The 15,800-nt window shown below is 52.5% G+C and overlaps 2 protein-coding genes across 9 annotated transcripts in view; one reads left to right on the top strand and one right to left on the bottom strand.

Moving 5' to 3' along the window:
• The window catches only part of ppp1r9a (protein phosphatase 1, regulatory subunit 9A), a 36,867-nt gene extending 33,313 nt beyond the window's left edge, over nucleotides 1–3,554 (bottom strand). For 4 of the 5 annotated variants that reach the window (XM_062486704.1, XM_062486706.1, XM_062486707.1 and 1 more), the window contains exon 1: nucleotides 70–266. The gene's annotated coding sequence lies outside the window, so the exon portion shown is untranslated. Of the gene's footprint in view, nucleotides 1–69; nucleotides 267–3,331 lie in introns of those variants that run through there. The other variant, XM_062486705.1, reaches the window with a different exon arrangement.
• On the top strand, nucleotides 1,789–15,800 carry sgce (sarcoglycan, epsilon). 4 transcript variants are annotated; one of them, XM_062486719.1, is made up of 12 exons: nucleotides 1,789–2,137; nucleotides 6,301–6,423; nucleotides 6,567–6,724; nucleotides 7,563–7,635; nucleotides 8,550–8,748; nucleotides 10,197–10,359; nucleotides 12,451–12,665; nucleotides 13,189–13,215; nucleotides 13,746–13,934; nucleotides 14,140–14,183; nucleotides 14,904–14,941; nucleotides 15,373–15,800. In XM_062486719.1, exons 1-12 carry the CDS (start codon nucleotides 2,101–2,103, stop codon nucleotides 15,421–15,423), a joined length of 1,317 nt encoding a protein of 438 aa, XP_062342703.1. In that variant the 5' UTR covers nucleotides 1,789–2,100; the 3' UTR covers nucleotides 15,424–15,800. The 4 variants fall into 4 exon arrangements, with proteins under 4 accessions (XP_062342703.1, XP_062342704.1, XP_062342705.1 ...); XM_062486722.1 differs by lacking the exon at nucleotides 1,789–2,137 and adding an exon at nucleotides 2,823–2,952; XM_062486720.1 differs by lacking the exon at nucleotides 13,189–13,215.

Here is a 15,800-nt window from a genome sequence, read left to right as displayed (position 1 = left end):
AGTTGCCACACTGAGGCAACCTGCTCGTGCAGCCTTCAATGTCTCTTACAAAACAAAAGAGTGACTTACATTCATTGCTTCGGTTTCATTTGATGAAAGACCAAACACTTGCATAATCCAAAAGTTAATTCACAGTAGAAAAACGTTTTTGTTGTAAATTTCCATTCGCATAAATCATTTCCATCCAAGGCAGTTATAGAAGTCCAGTATTGTGTCGCCTTAATGAGACATTCGGTCCTGCAAACCGGGGTCTACACAGCGCTACAACGCCATTGCAGTCAGTGGATGATGCTGCCATTCGCACAATAGGGGTGTTGACGCTGAAGCCATCCCGTCAGTTGAGATGTGTGCAGTTGCACATTTTGTAATACTACGCCGTCCCATGTCATTTTCACACCCAGTACAAATAAATACGGCCCTATGTTGCGAATGTCGAGGCTTTATAAAGGGCACACACATGTGGCAGGATATTATCGTGGCAATGGTTTGGTCCGGTAATCTGCTTGGAGGGGGGTTCTCGTGAACTGCATTCTAGCACAAATACCAGCACACAATAACTTCACTTGCTTTATCAAGCAGAACTGCGAGCAAGCGGGGGAATAGGCCTACTAGTTATTTTGTGAATATTTGAAAGATTATTTTAGTAAACCTTATACATGATCACAAACACAGACACACACACCGTAGGCTATCAGTGTTGCAATTCATATGTTATTCATGCAGAATCCTGCCATTATTGTCCTCCTCTTGTCTCAGTTAATTTCAAAGACTAGGCCTAGATGCCGTATAGCTATCCGATAACGAACATCAAACCAGATCAAAAGTCTAACTAACCAACCCTGAGCTTGCTGGGCTGGCTGTGCCATGTGACGAAGGCTTGAAATAAAGACAACATTGTAAAGGTGTCCAATAATATGTTACCAATGTGATTAAATGGTTTCTGTTTCGTCATTCTGGCCCCGAAATAGTCTAAAGAATTGCACTGTAGGCCAGAAGTTGTTCTCTTACATTGGAGGTACAGGTCTACTCGTGATATGTTGGACGTGGTGGATAAAAAGGGGAAGTTAAGATCTTGTAGGTCGTCAGTGCAGTGAGTGAATGAATGAGAGAACAGACTCGGTTTGTCGAGCTCTGGGGGAAACGGGGATTCAGGGCAGAATGCTTAAACAGCAGAACAGAAGAGGAATGGCTTGTTTTTCTGACCATCAGCTGTTTCGCCAATTCACACACAGTACCCAGGGGGCTGTACGGTGTATTTTTGGGGTGTACTGGCAATGTTTTGTGCTTTACGGAAGGCAGTTCCTTGCAAAATTACGATGTTTAACATAGGGGTGGGCAGGTTGGTTTGTTCAGCATGCTGTTTTGGGTTCAAAACAGCAGAGGAGGAGCAATACGTTTTAGGATGATTTTAGGGACATCTTTACGATCCTTTTGATGAGCTCAACTGTTTTGGAGAGCAAAGAGCTAGAATATAAGCATCTGTCTTCTGTAGAGTGTGTATGTGGGGGGTTAAGGTTTTAATAGACCCCTCGACTGCCCTCTGTGAGTGTGAAGGGGGTGTGTAGAGGGTGCAGAGGGGCAAGAGAATAGGTATTGATTGACACACGTTAAACACGCTGCAAGGGGGTCATTGATCGAAATGTACATGCTTTTTACAGTGATAGCTAGGGAACACGAGATATTCTTTGGAAAGTGTGTGAGACATTCAGTGTTTATGTAGGATATATTGGCATCCATGGATGGCAATATATGTCTCCGTTACACCAGTGCACTGGTGTAACGGAGAAAACATAATATCTTAACAAAAGTCTGGGAGAAGATCGCATCCCAGAAGATTGAAGGCAAGGCGTTGCCCGATTCAGCGGCTTCGTTGCCACAGGTTTAAGTTTGACAGCCTATATATTTCCTGCAGCATCTGCGCCAGATGTTTCCACTGTCCCCAACCAATGACAGCTTGCTAGCTGCTCCCACAAAGCGCTACTGGAAAACGAGGAGGCGGGGAGAGGAATGCAGAGAAGGGATGCTTGTTATGGCTGTCAAACCCTTAGCGATTAGAAGAAAAACATTTTAAATGTGCAATTGACGGCTATTGGGTTCAACATGGACGCTTCTTTTGTGGTCGTATGGCTGTCTGTGGGTATGTATTGTTTTGGAATGGCAGAAATGTATGTGGTTTGTAATGTATGGCATGCTAGCGTGGCTGCTAGCTGTAAACTAGCGCTAGCAAGCTCAATCTTTCCTTCTTTGAGTCATGGAAAAAATTAGCTGTAGCGGTGGCCCGTTATTTGGGAATCTAGCTTGGAAAACGCTATTCCTTTCTTTTCCCCAAAACTTATAAGAATTCTCTCTGGACATAATAATATAGCTTGTTATGTTTACCTTTTGATTGGGCATTTTTTATCCATCTTTTATTAGCTAGCTAGCTGCTCGCATTTTTATTCTGGATTATTACACCATTGTTACCAAAGCGATTTGGATGCTCGGGCCAGGTGATTAGCTATGAATATTCGTAGGCCTATACAACACAGTATTCATAAACGAAGCCGCACTCAGGCTGATAACACTGTAGACTAAGGCAAACCATGTAATTAATGTAGCTATGTAACTTAAACAGTTTTGTCAACAAACTGGATATTGATTGAGTAGGCACTCAACCAATTAACCGGAATTGGCGCATTCCGGTCATACTGTACTGTTAACACCGCGCAGGTAGGCCAGCTACGTATTTTCTCTTAGAATAGCTCTGGAATAACCCACAAATGTATTAGTTTTGGAATTTGGTATTGTACATAAGAGATAACATCTAATATCCAACTGTCACGTCTTTCTCAGTCGCCTCGGTAGTTTGCTTTGTGAGTTCGTCAACAGCCAAACATGAGGATTCCTCTGGGGAGACCAGCCCCATTCAGCCTCCCAGGGGCTGGAGTCTGGGGTCTTTTCCCCCGGCAGATGGTGAGTGGGGGCGGCCGGTGTGAGGTGCTACAGGTCTTTGTGCCTCCTGACCCACTCCATGTGATAACACAGTGACAGCTCAAGCAGTTCGCCAAATCCCTATTAACAGAAGCATTGTCCGTGAGTGGAACCTGCTTTCTGTGAAGTCTGAGACTTATTATTTGCAACCTACCGACTTGCTGTGCTACAGTCTAACCCGTGTTTGACGCGGCACTGTTTTTGAATTTGAACCCTCATAGCTCAGCAACTGTAACATCTGTTTGAATAACAACGCAGTAACACAATAATTCAATTTCCTCAGTGTGTAGAAACGATTTGCTTTGGATTAAAATGGCTTCTAAGTGAATTAAATGTTTAAAAACGTTAATTTAGTGTTTACCTCAGTCAAGTTGAGCTTGGCTTTCATCAGACACAGACATCCATCCAGACTACCTCCAGCCTCTGCCATCAGGCAGACAGTTTCACTTCCAGCTGTGGTAGATCCTCCCCAGAGTAGCGCCCAGACCAGTCTCTAACCACTAAGCCAGAGAGAGAGAGACCCTGCTGTGCTCACCCCAGCACCAGCCTACATTCCTGACAGGAAGGAAAGAGAAAGAAAAAGCCAGAGCGCTGATTCAACACAACCAGAGGACACCTCTCCTTCCCTCTCCCCTGTCGAGCTTCTCACTGGAGGGACAAGGTCCACCGAGTTTCCCCCCTCAGTACCTCTGCGGTCGTTGCCGATGGCATTATTAGGAGATCACTCCTCAGACTGGACAGGCTGGTCCAAGGTCACATCATAAACCCAGAACACACAGTTAGCCATTCCTAACACTGGGTCTGGGCCTGTTAGTCATCTGGACACATCGAGCCACTGTGTGTGTGTGTGTAAGTTAAGACTGTGTTCGCATGAAAGTAAGAGTGTTTGTAGGTGAAAGACTAAATGGTTTAATGTCTTGTGAGAGAGAGTATTATCCCTTTACATGTAGGTAACAGTGTAGTGTGTGTGCATAAGGTGTGTGTGTGTGCATAAGGTGTGTGTGTGTGCGTAGAGTTGTGTTTCATATCCCCTAGGATTAGGTTGCGGTTAAGAGTTTAGCATTAACTGTTAATAGGTGATGCATTAGAAAGGGGCGTTCACCACCTCCAGTCTGCCTGGGCTTCAGCAGATCTCATGCTGTTTTTACACACTAGCTTAGCTTAGCCTCATCTGCCTCCCCGGGTCCCTTAGGAACAGACTGTGGACTGGTGGGGCAGACCATCTGGGTCGTCTCATCTGTGGTATGAGGACGGGCGGGGGGGTGGTATGTTAATCACTGAAAACCACATTACGGGCTGAGGGATGAATGGTCAATACTTGACCCCCCCCCCCCCTTCTTTCCTCCCCATGGGCTGTGCGGTTGGTCCTGGCAGAGTTTAAGAGAAGCCTGCTTTTGCATTCAGAATGAAGGCTGTTAAATAAGAATAAATTGATTCCCCCCCCCCACTCCCAATCTGCTGGAAGATCCCATTATTCTCCTGGGTTTGAGAGCAGCTTCTTCTAGCTGCACGTGTGATGCAGCCGTCAGCACCAATCACAGACCACAGGGTTGTCACGCTCAGCTGGGTCCTACCAGGAACGAGGCCTGCTTCACCTCTAGGGTGAGTCAGGTGGCTGAGCGGTGAGGGAATCGGGCTAGTAATCCGAAGGTTGCCAGTTCGATTCCCAGTCATGCCAACTGATGCTGTGTCCTTGGGCAAGGCACTTCACCCTTGCCTCAGGGGGAATGTCCCTGTACTTACTGTAAGTCGCTCTGGATAAGAGCGTCTGCTAAATGACTAAATGTAAGTGTAGTTCCATCCTTCACCTGGAACATCACGGCCAGGCTTCTGCAGCTCCTGCTGCAGGCCTCGGCCAGATCGTCGTTATCCATTTAATCTGCTCTCCAGGAGGCTCCGATGGGACAGAATGACATCTGGCCACTCGTGGCTCGCCTGATAAAGGGGCCTTACTGATCTACAACTGAGACACCTCGGCTACCTTGTTTGCATGCTGGATCTTTTTGACTCGTCGGAAGCACTCGTGTTTGGGATTAATCTTTTATATCTGCTCTGGACCTACAGTGTAATGTCTGTTTGGTTCACCATGTTAATCTCGGTAATCCCTGTTCTGGAGTGGTTGAATCCTCAACGCTGAGGTTGTTTACCTCTGTGGTGAACCCCGATGCGGTCTGCCTGGACTGGACCTGCAGCTCCCAGGGAGCTGAGAGGTGTCTGCCCATAGAGGTGCTCTACCGGAGAGAGACTCTGGTCTAGACTTAATGGACCTTCTCGGAAACTCTCCTTTCAGATGATGCTGAAAGGAGATGATGCATCAACGTGCACGTCCTGTATAGACGAGGCAGGTGATGAAGATGAATATTGTGATGATGAAGATGCTGATGCTGATGCCAGCTGAAAAGCAGGATCAGGATAATGGGCCTGCCTCCCTCTGCTCTCTCTGCTCCTAATGCATGCTGGGGCTGCAACACTGAGAGCTCAGTCTCTCTCTCGCTCTCTTTCTGTACTGCAGTTCCCTCCCTCCTTTCCTCCCTCCCACTCTCCCATGGTGATTAAAAATTAAGCTCCCAGTCCCACCCACTGGAGGAGGAGAAAAAGAGAGAGTTTGTGTGGAGGAGGAAAGAGTAACAGGACGTGCACCTTCAGCTCCGTCTTGTGTAAACCATCTTGAGAGGCTGCCATTGGCTGCAGCAGCGCATCCTGAATAGAGACAGTGTGTGATTGGCTGCAGCAGCGCACCCTGAATAGACACAGTGTGACTGGGAGTGGGAGAGAGAGTTAACACAGGCAGCTCTGCTCTAATGCAGTCAACGCTGCTGGGACAGAGGAATGGACACACTGTCCCTGCACACACACACACACACACACACACACACACACAAACACAAAGCCTGTCCTCCTACACAAGCAGGCACACACACAGACTCACACATACGCAGGCACATGCGCACACAAAAGAAGTGTGGGCTGTGTTTTCTTTTTCTGAGAGAGTCGTGTGTTTCTGAGAGTGTGTTTCTGAGAGAGTGTGTTTCTGAGAGAGTGTGTTTCTGAGAGAGTGTGTTTCTGAGAGAGTGTGTTTCGGCTCGTCTGCTGTTGACAGGCAGTCAGTGTTCTGCTCCGGTGCGTCCCTGGCTCCTACTGCAGGATCCCAGACCCACAATGTCTAAGGAGCTGATCAGCTGCAGCTCTCCTCCACGCGTGGCTGGACCTCTCAGCTGGTCCTGGAAGCTAGACAGGACCAGCGGGACACACACACACAGACAGAACCACAGACCCCCCCCTCCCCTGTGAGCTGCAGGTCATTGCCTCTGTCCTCTCTTTGTGCTCCAGTGGTCACCATCTTGTCCAGGTCTCATGGCGACCGCAACGTCTACCCGTCTGCTGGCGTGCTGTTCGTCCACGTGCTGGAGAGAGAGTACTTCAAAGGAGAGTTCCCCCCCTACCCCAAACCAGGTACCGCTAGAGAACTAACCCTAAGCTCTGTCTCAACAACCCTTGTCTGCAGTAGCTAACCTTCACACACACCCACACACAGACACAGAGTAGCTAACTTTCTCCCACACACACCCAGCTCTCCTCCTGCCCCCCTCCCCCAGGTGACTCTAGTAACGACCCCATCACCTTCAACACCAACCTGATGGGCTACCCAGACCGGCCAGGCTGGCTGCGCTACATCCAGAGAACGTCCCACAGCGACGGAGTTCTCTACGGCTCGCCCGCGGCCGAGCACGTCGGCAAGCCCACCGTCATAGAGGTGTGTGACCCCCTGAACCCTGACCTCACCGATAGAGGTGTATAACCCCTGAACCCTGACCTCACCGATAGAGGTGTATGACCCCTGAACCCTGACCTCACCGATAGAGGTGTATAACCCCTGAACCCTGACCTCACCGATAGAGGTGTATAACCCCTGAACCCTGACCTCACCGATAGAGGTGTATAACCCCTGAACCCTGACCTCACCGATAGAGGTGTATAACCCCTGAACCCTGACCTCACCGATAGAGGTGTATAACCCCTGAACCCTGACCTCACCGATAGAGGTGTATAACCCCTGAACCCTGACCTCACCGATAGAGGTGTATGACCCCTGAACCCACCAATAGAGCTGTGTGGGACCTGTTTGGATTGTATCCTAACCATGGTAACATGACAACATTAAAATGTTGTTTTTCTTGTTTGATGTACCATGTTACAGACTTGTTCATCCACCGTGCGTACGCATTAAGTCCTAATCTGGACTCTTAAGCAGGGGCATCTTAGAAAAGGAGCTAAAATGTGATCAAGCGTACTAATTCTTAAGTTTAAACAACATATTGTACATTATACATTCCACGTGCTGCAGACTAGCCAGGCGGAGAAATGCTGGTTTGTGTCTAATAGCAGTCGCATGTTCAGAACACAGCTAAGCTGCAGCACTCCCAGAGAGCTGGGAGGGCTTAATGTGCTCTCCCCCTGCTTCCCCTCACCTCCCCTCCCTGAGTGTATGTGGCCCTATAGGTCTCTGTGTGTGTGGCTCAGACCTGTCCCTCCCTCTCCGTCCAGTAAGCCTGTGTATTTCCTCCCTGACCCCTGATCCCCGTGTGTTCCAGATCACGGCCTACAACAGACGCACGTTTGAGACGGCCCGCCACAACCTGGTCATCAACATCATGTCCACCGAAGGTGAGGACCCTGGGGGGCTTAGCAGGACAGAGCCCTGCATCCAGGCAGCCCACATCTCTATTAGGTAGAGAGCAGGGGGGGGGGAGGGTCCACTGTTGCATGCTGGGGGATGAAGTTTTCGGAGTTTGTTAAAAATGTTGGATTCATAAGGAACAATATGAGAGGAAGAAGTGACTGTTTAACTCTACAGACAGCTCATGATTTGTTTACTTGTGACATGCTACGGAACATGCGCGTGATTTTCACGGCTCGTACAGCCGGGTGATGAACAGATGTTGCTGGAACACGCGTGACATCACTTCCCCTGCCGTGATGTCTTCATTAGCCATCTGGACCGGAGTGGGGGCTAGAAACGCAACACACACGCAACACACACGAGCTTTGTCCGCCTGTTATGCAGTGTGTCTCTGGTTATTAGTACACAGATGTTAGCTTAAGATTAGAGCCTCTCCCCCTACTGTTCCCTCCTCACACCTCCCTCCCTACTTCACACTCTCCCTGGTCTCCTCTCATCTCCTCCTTGTCTCCTCCTCCCTCCCTACTTCACACTCTCCCTGGTCTCCTCTCATCTCCTCCTTGTCTCCTCCTCCCTCCCTACTTCACACTCTCCCTGGTCTCCTCTCATCTCCTCCCTCTCCCCCCTCTCTCCTCCACCTCCTCTCCCCCCTCTCTCCTCCACCTCCTCTCCCCCCTCTCTCCTCCACCTCCTCTCCCCCCTCTCTCCTCCACCTCCTCCCCCCTCCCTCCTCCACCTCCTCTCCCCCCTCTCTCCTCCACCTCCTCCCCCCTCCCTCCTCCACCTCCTCTCCCCCCTCTCTCCTCCACCTCCTCCCCCCTCCCTCCTCCACCTCCTCTCCCCCCTCTCTCCTCCACCTCCTCCCCCCTCCCTCCTCCACCTCCTCTCCTCCCTCCAGAGTTTCCCCTCCCCTACCAGGTGGAGTTCTACATCAGGAACATGAATGTGGAGGAGATGCTGGCCAGCGAGGTGCTGGGGGACTTCCTGGGTGCCGTGAAGAACGTGTGGCAGCCAGAACGCCTCAACGCCATCAACATCACGTCTGCCCTGGACCGCGGGGGGCGGGTCCCCCTGCCCATCAACAACCTCAAGGAGGGGTGAGGCTTTAGCTCAGGGGTTAGAGCGTTGGACGGCAGATAAAGAGGTCACAGGTTCAAATTCCCAGTACGTCCGACAAATGTACACGTTATTACTATAGCGAAACGGTTTGACTTTGAGATGATCTACATGGGCACACACTTGATTGAGAAAATCAAGTTTTTCACCTACTTGGCTAAACAGTCCTAGCTTGTTTACAGCAAGTGTAAGATACTGAGGAATATGAAGATATCATAGAAGTGTGGATGGTAGACACAAGACCCACAACTAAATAATACACGTTTACATCATACTGTCAGCATTCAAGAACCAGCAAATACACAGAGGGAACTGTGTACAGGGGACTGTGAACCGTAAACATGTGTATGCATGGGTAACCACAGCTCACAGAGCAACAAGCCACAGAGATTCATCTCTGGCAGGGGGTGTGATTGCAGTGTTTCCCCTCCCATTATATTATATCACATTAACCTCTGGAAGGTCAAGTTAATAAAAAAATAAAAATGATATTGCCAGATCACAAAATTAGTCATTTAAGGTTACCTTTCCTATAACACAGGTCTATAGCTTGCTCTTTTATGTAACAAACTAAATGCCCTTATGTTATTTGTCTTATTTACATGACGGCATGTCATTTCTGTCTCTACATGGTCGACCCCCCCCCCCCAAAGCTGTAAACGTAGGGGAAACACTGGATTGGGTCTTAGGAGGTCATCACTTCCTGTGTGTTGGGATCCTGTTTCGCTCTGAGGGGCATGGCCCACGAGAGCAGCCTTAAGCTGTTCATGAAGCATTCATGATGGCGTGTTATAAGATGACTGGTTCCAGGGGGGGATGCCATTTCAAGCAGGGTGGGTGGGTGGAGAGGGAGGGAGAGGTAGCAGGGGCTGGGGGAGGGAGGGAGAGGTAGCAGGGGCTGGGGGAGGGAGGGAGAGGTAGCAGGGGCTGGGGGGAGGGAGGGAGAGGTAGCAGGGGCTGGGGGGGGGGAGGGAGGGAGAGGTAGCAGGGGCTGGGGGGAGGGAGGGAGAGGTAGCAGGGGCTGGGGGGAGGGAGGGAGAGGTAGCAGGGGCTGGGGGGAGGGAGGGAGAGGTAGCAGGGGCTGGGGGAGGGAGGGAGGGAGAGGTAGCAGGGGCTGGGGGGAGGGAGGGAGAGGTAGCAGGGGCTGGGGGGAGGGAGGGAGAGGTAGCAGGGGCTGGGGGGAGGGAGGGAGGGAGAGGTAGCAGGGGCTGGGGGGAGGGAGGGAGAGGTAGCAGGGGCTGGGGGAGGGAGGGAGAGGTAGCAGGGGCTGGGGGGAGGGAGGGAGAGGTAGCAGGGGCTGGGGGGAGGGAGGGAGGTGTGTAGAAGGACGAGGGAGGGAGGAGGGTGGGAGGAGTTTGCATCCTGTCTCCCCCGCAGCTCACAGCTAGTGTCTGTGTACCTGAACATGCCCACTCCTCCCCCTCCCCAGGGTGTACGTGATGGTGGGGGCAGACGTGCAGTTCTCCTCCTGCCTGAGAGAGGTGGAGAGCCCACACAACCAGCTCCGCTGCAGCCAGGAGATGGAGCCGGTCATCAGCTGTGACAAGAAGTTCAGGGCTCAGTTCCACATCGATTGGTGCAAGATCTCCCTGGTAAGAACCCGGCAGCTTAGCGCCCCCTACAGACCAGCGCCTCAGCGCCCCCTACAGGCCAGCAGCAGCGGCTCAGCACCCCCTATAGGCCAGCTGCTCAGCGCCCCCTACAGGCCAGCGGCTCAGCACCCCCTACAGGCCAGCTGCTCAGCGCCCCCTACAGGCCAGCTGCTCAGCGCCCCCTACAGGCCAGCTGCTCAGCGCCCCCTACAGGCCAGCTGCTCAGCGCCCCCTACAGGCCAGCTGCTCAGCGCCCCCTACAGGCCAGCGGCTCAGCGCCCCCTACAGGCCAGCTGCTCAGCGCCCCCTACAGGCCAGCGGCTCAGCGCCCCCTACAGGCCAGCTGCTCAGCGCCCCCTACAGGCCAGCTGCTCAGCGCCCCCTACAGGCCAGCTGCTCAGCGCCCCCTACAGGCCAGCTGCTCAGCGCCCCCTACAGGCCAGCGGCTCAGCGCCCCCTACAGGCCAGCTGCTCAGCACCCCCTACAGGCCAGCTGCTCAGCGCCCCCTACAGGCCAGCGGCTCAGCGCCCCCTACAGGCCAGCTGCTCAGCGCCCCCTACAGGCCAGCGGCTCAGCGCCCCCTACAGGCCAGCGGCTCAGCGCCCCCTACAGGCCAGCGGCTCAGCACCCCCTACAGGCCAGCTGCTCAGCGCCCCCTACAGGCCAGCTGCTCAGCGCCCCCTACAGGCCAGCTGCTCAGCGCCCCCTACAGGCCAGCTGCTCAGCGCCCCCTACAGGCCAGCTGCTCAGCGCCCCCTACAGGCCAGCGGCTCAGCGCCCCCTACAGGCCAGCTGCTCAGCGCCCCCTACAGGCCAGCTGCTCAGCGCCCCCTACAGGCCAGCGGCTCAGCGCCCCCTACAGGCCAGCGGCTCAGCGCCCCCTACAGGCCAGCTGCTCAGCGCCCCCTACAGGCCAGCTGCTCAGCGCCCCCTACAGGCCAGCGGCTCAGCGCCCCCTACAGGCCAGCTGCTCAGCGCCCCCTACAGGCCAGCTGCTCAGCGCCCCCTACAGGCCAGCTGCTCAGCGCCCCCTACAGGCCAGCGGCTCAGCGCCCCCTACAGGCCAGCTGCTCAGCGCCCCCTACAGGCCAGCTGCTCAGCACCCCCTACAGGCCAGCTGCTCAGCGCCCCCTACAGGCCAGCTGCTCAGCGCCCCCTACAGGCCAGCGGCTCAGCGCCCCCTACAGGCCAGCTGCTCAGCGCCCCCTACAGGCCAGCGGCTCAGCGCCCCCTACAGGCCAGCTGCTCAGCGCCCCCTACAGGCCAGCTGCTCAGCGCCCCCTACAGGCCAGCTGCTCAGCACCCCCTACAGGCCAGCTGCTCAGCACCCCCTACAGGCCAGCTGCTCAGCGCCCCCTACAGGCCAGCGGCTCAGCACCCCCTACAGGCCAGCGGCTCAGCACCCCCTACAGGCCAGCTGCTCAGCGCCCCCTACAGGCCAGCGGCTCAGCGCCCCCTACAGGCCAGCGGCTCAGCGCCCCCTACAGGCCAGCTGCTCAGCGCCCCCTACAGGCCAGCTGCTCAGCGCCCCCTACAGGCCAGCTGCTCAGCACCCCCTACAGGCCAGCTGCTCAGCGCCCCCTACAGGCCAGCTGCTCAGCACCCCCTACAGGCCAGCGGCTCAGCGCCCCCTACAGGCCAGCTGCTCAGCGCCCCCTACAGGCCAGCTGCTCAGCACCCCCTACAGGCCAGCTGCTCAGCGCCCCCTACAGGCCAGCTGCTCAGCGCCCCCTACAGGCCAGCGGCTCAGCGCCCCCTACAGGCCAGCTGCTCAGCGCCCCCTACAGGCCAGCGGCTCGGGTTAAGCCCGTCAGGGGGTTGCTACGTCTACCTGGCGAAGCCGCAGCTTTAGTCGTGTTCAAATCGAATGTTATTCGTTTATTTCTTTTTACAAACAGTGTCACAGAGGGCTTCACATACGCCCGTAGAACTTCAACTGAACCAAACTAACCCCTCCCTAGGGTGTAGTGGTGGACAGCCCTCCATATAAAGTTGTCAGTGCAGTAAACCTCCATGGTAACCCATAGATCCTGGAGCTGACAGGTTAGCGAGGACGACCTGATGAAGCCACTCACCTCCTCCTCCTCCAGGTGGACATCACCAAGGTGGTCACCATCTACAGCAACCGGCCAGACCCCGGCTTTGGGGTGTTGCCAGATGTGGGCGAGTATAACCCCCCTTCGGAGTCGCTGAAGAGCCGGGACTACTTTGCAGACTTCCTGGTCACGCTGGCGGTGCCGTCGGCGGTGGCTCTCGTTCTCTTCCTGATCCTGGGGTACTCCATGTGCTGCCGGCGGGAAGGGGTGTAAGTACACACACACACACACACACACACCCTCATACACACACACACACACACAGGAGATGTAGATTTCTGATGCGTCACACTGGATTGGCTGCTGCTATCAGTGTGAGACTTGGTAGATGCTGTTGAGGATGTCAGAGAGATTAGGAACCCCTCCCTTTCAAAAAAGACAAACCAAAAAGGCATCAGGCGTCTGGAACAGCAGCATCATGCTCATCTGGTCGTGTTACTCATGGATCATTCTGGAACCGGTTGGGATTTCATTCACTGCATCTTAATGTCGATCTGCATATTCATGAGATGTACACTGTCAATCATTCATGACCCCCCCTCCCCCATCCTCATTTACAGGCTGGGAGAGTGTGTGCTCCCAAACACACACCAGAGAGCCCCACCCCCCCACCTCACCCCCACCCCCCCACCTCACCCCCACCCCCCCACCTCACCCCCCCTTCCCCTCTGTGTGGATGTCTTTTAACTAATAATATTAGTATTTAATTCATTAATTTTGTTTTGTTTCTAGGGAAAAAAGAAACATGCAAACATCAGAGTAAGTGTTATTCCTCTCCTGTGTTTGTTTATTCATTTATTTTTAGTTTTGAATTTGTTGGTTTATTTTCTGATTGGCCCTATCATCCTCTCCTCTCATCTCCCCATTGGTGACATTGCCATGTTCATCAGTACATGCCATCTGTGTCGACACCCATTCATCCAATGAGCTGCGCAAGAAGCCCGTAGGGAGGATTTCTATTAGTTGTCGTCACCTTGACAGGCAGTCACTGTTACCTGTTACTCAGGGTTAAACAACAGCACACTATCCTGCGTGTCATTATGAACAAGCTCTGTCCTAAGAGACAGAAACCTAGAGGATGGAATATGTCCGGAGCTAGTTTAACCACACGACCAACTGGACTATTAAACAACACACACACAAATCCCTGAAACAACACACAGCGTCCGAAGTGCCCTCCGCCTGGACGGTGATTATAAATCAAGCCCACCTCAAGTACCTCCCTCAGAAACGTACGCGGTGACGGTTTAGCGCTAGCCTCAGACCGCTGTGGTGTGTTCCTCCTCCAGTATCCAGATGGTCCACCACAGCTCCATCCAGAAGTCCACCAAGGAGCTGAGGAGCATGTCTAAGAGCCGGGAGATCTCCTGGCCGCTGTCCACCCTGCCCGTGTTCAACCCCATCAGCGGGGAGGTGGTGCCCCCGCTGCACCCCGACAGCTACGAGACCACCAGCATGCCCCTCATGCAGACACAGGCGTGAGTGGTGGCACCGCGCGCACACACACACACACGCAGCACACAAACACACGCAGCACACACACACGCAGCACACACACACATGCAGCACACAAAAGCGTGAATACAAAGTCAGATGTAACATCATCTCTGCTGTTTATCTCTGAGTGGAGTCTGAGTGGAGTCGTCTTCCCAGACCCTGATTAGACACATGATGTGATTTCAGGAACCTGCAGAAGCAGATGACCATTCCCCAGCAGCAGCCTCCAGGTCAGTACCAACCACTTCCACTCCCCACTCACTCACTACCAACGCAGAGCGCCCCCTGCTGTTAGGACAAGGTCACTAGCTGGGGATAGGGAGGACTGGTATACCTAAGAGGGAATGGGTCTAGCTCAGAGATGATGGGTGTAGCTCAGTGATGGTGGGTGTAGCTCAGTGATGGTGGGTGTAGCTCAGAGATGGTGGGTGTAGCTCAGAGATGATGGGTGTAGCTCAGAGATGATGGGTGTAGCTCAGAGGGGTGGATAACTACACTAAATGTCTGCATCTTAACCCTCGTGCTGTCTTCGGGTCACATGACCCAAAGGTTCATAACGAACCATCGTTGTTTTTACCCAATTTTACCCAATACAAAAACAAATAAAAATAATTTTCTTTTAACCTTCGCAATGTGGGGGGTCTGAGACAGCCCACCGGTTAAAAGAAAATGCTTCACTTTGTTTTTGTATGCGGTAAAGTTGTCGCAATACAACGGTGGGTCACAATGACTGATGGGTCAGAATGACCCGAAGATAACACAAGGGTTAAGTGTGAGCCGTGTTGTGAAGCTCAGAGACTTTCTGCTGAGGCCCTCATAATGAAATATGGACCTTGTAAAGCAGCGCCCCCTGTTGTGTGTGTGTGAACTGCAGGCTGGTGTCTAATGCATGACCAGACAGTCTTTCCACTAACCTGCTCCTTTCTCTTACTCACTCACTGCCAACAAAGGAGATAATTATTGTATGTCAACGTTTCGGAGATTGGAGGCAAGTATCATGGTCTGCTTTCAAAGCTTTAATTGCAAACAGAGATAGAAAATGTATTTAATTATAAACCCACTACACCAGTGTGTTTTGATACCATTTCTATCCAGACTATCGAGAAAGAGAGATATAATACAGAACAGGAAGTAAAACATGGATTCCACCCAAAAAATCCTGTGGCGTTTCTATATTAAAAAATATTTCAACAATGTACCTGATAGAGATGTTCTTGTCTGTTGAAGGTAAATGGTAGAGATGTTCTTGTCTGTTGAAGGTAAATGGTAGAGATGTTCTTGTCTGTTGAAGGTAAATGGTAGAGATGTTCTTGTCTGTTGAAGGTAAATGGTAGAGATGTTCTTGTCTGTTGAAGGTAAATGGTAGAGATGTTCTTGTCTGTTGAAGGTAAATGGTAGAGATGTTCTTGTCTGTTGAAGGTAAATGGTATTCCTGAGGAGAGGAAGGTGGCAGAAGCACTGAACTTGTGAGCAGAACGTCGGAGCAGCTGTCGTCCGTGTCCCTTTAAACCGGTTTTATATGTGCCAACTTGCATGCCCTTGCTGTCCCCTCATAACCAACGCCTCAATCTCCAGCTCCCCTGATGTGCGGTGTACGACTGAATCCAGTGTGGGTGTGTGTGTGAGAGATATGAATGAGCAGCTTTACAGCAAATAACATTCAATAGGATATTTTGGAATATTTTTGTGTAAATGTTTTAACGACGTACGATGCATTTCCCTGATGTTTGTATGTTGACCTGCCTGGCCCACTCGGGCTGCGGGCGCGAGCAGGACGGGCGCCTCATGCAGTAGATGTTGTGTTGCTGTCGTACGTCATGTTAAACAATAAAGATGTTTTGGACGGA

Source organism: Osmerus eperlanus, chromosome 20 (genome assembly GCF_963692335.1).
Source record: "Osmerus eperlanus chromosome 20, fOsmEpe2.1, whole genome shotgun sequence".
Taxonomy (NCBI): Eukaryota; Metazoa; Chordata; class Actinopteri; order Osmeriformes; family Osmeridae; genus Osmerus; species Osmerus eperlanus.
The sequence above is the reverse complement of the archived record's forward strand: the minus strand, read 5'-3'. Positions and strand labels throughout refer to the sequence as shown.

Excerpts from the sequence above, each read along its gene's own strand:
- sgce (XM_062486719.1), top strand. The coding sequence starts at position 2,101 with ATGGACGCTTCTTTTGTGGTCGTATGGCTGTCTGTGG. Across the intron at positions 2,138-6,300 it reads GGTCGTATGGCTGTCTGTGG|TGGTCACCATCTTGTCCAGG; the intron begins GTATGTATTGTT and ends TTTGTGCTCCAG. Across the intron at positions 14,942-15,372 it reads CAACGTTTCGGAGATTGGAG|GTAAATGGTATTCCTGAGGA; the intron begins GCAAGTATCATG and ends TGTCTGTTGAAG.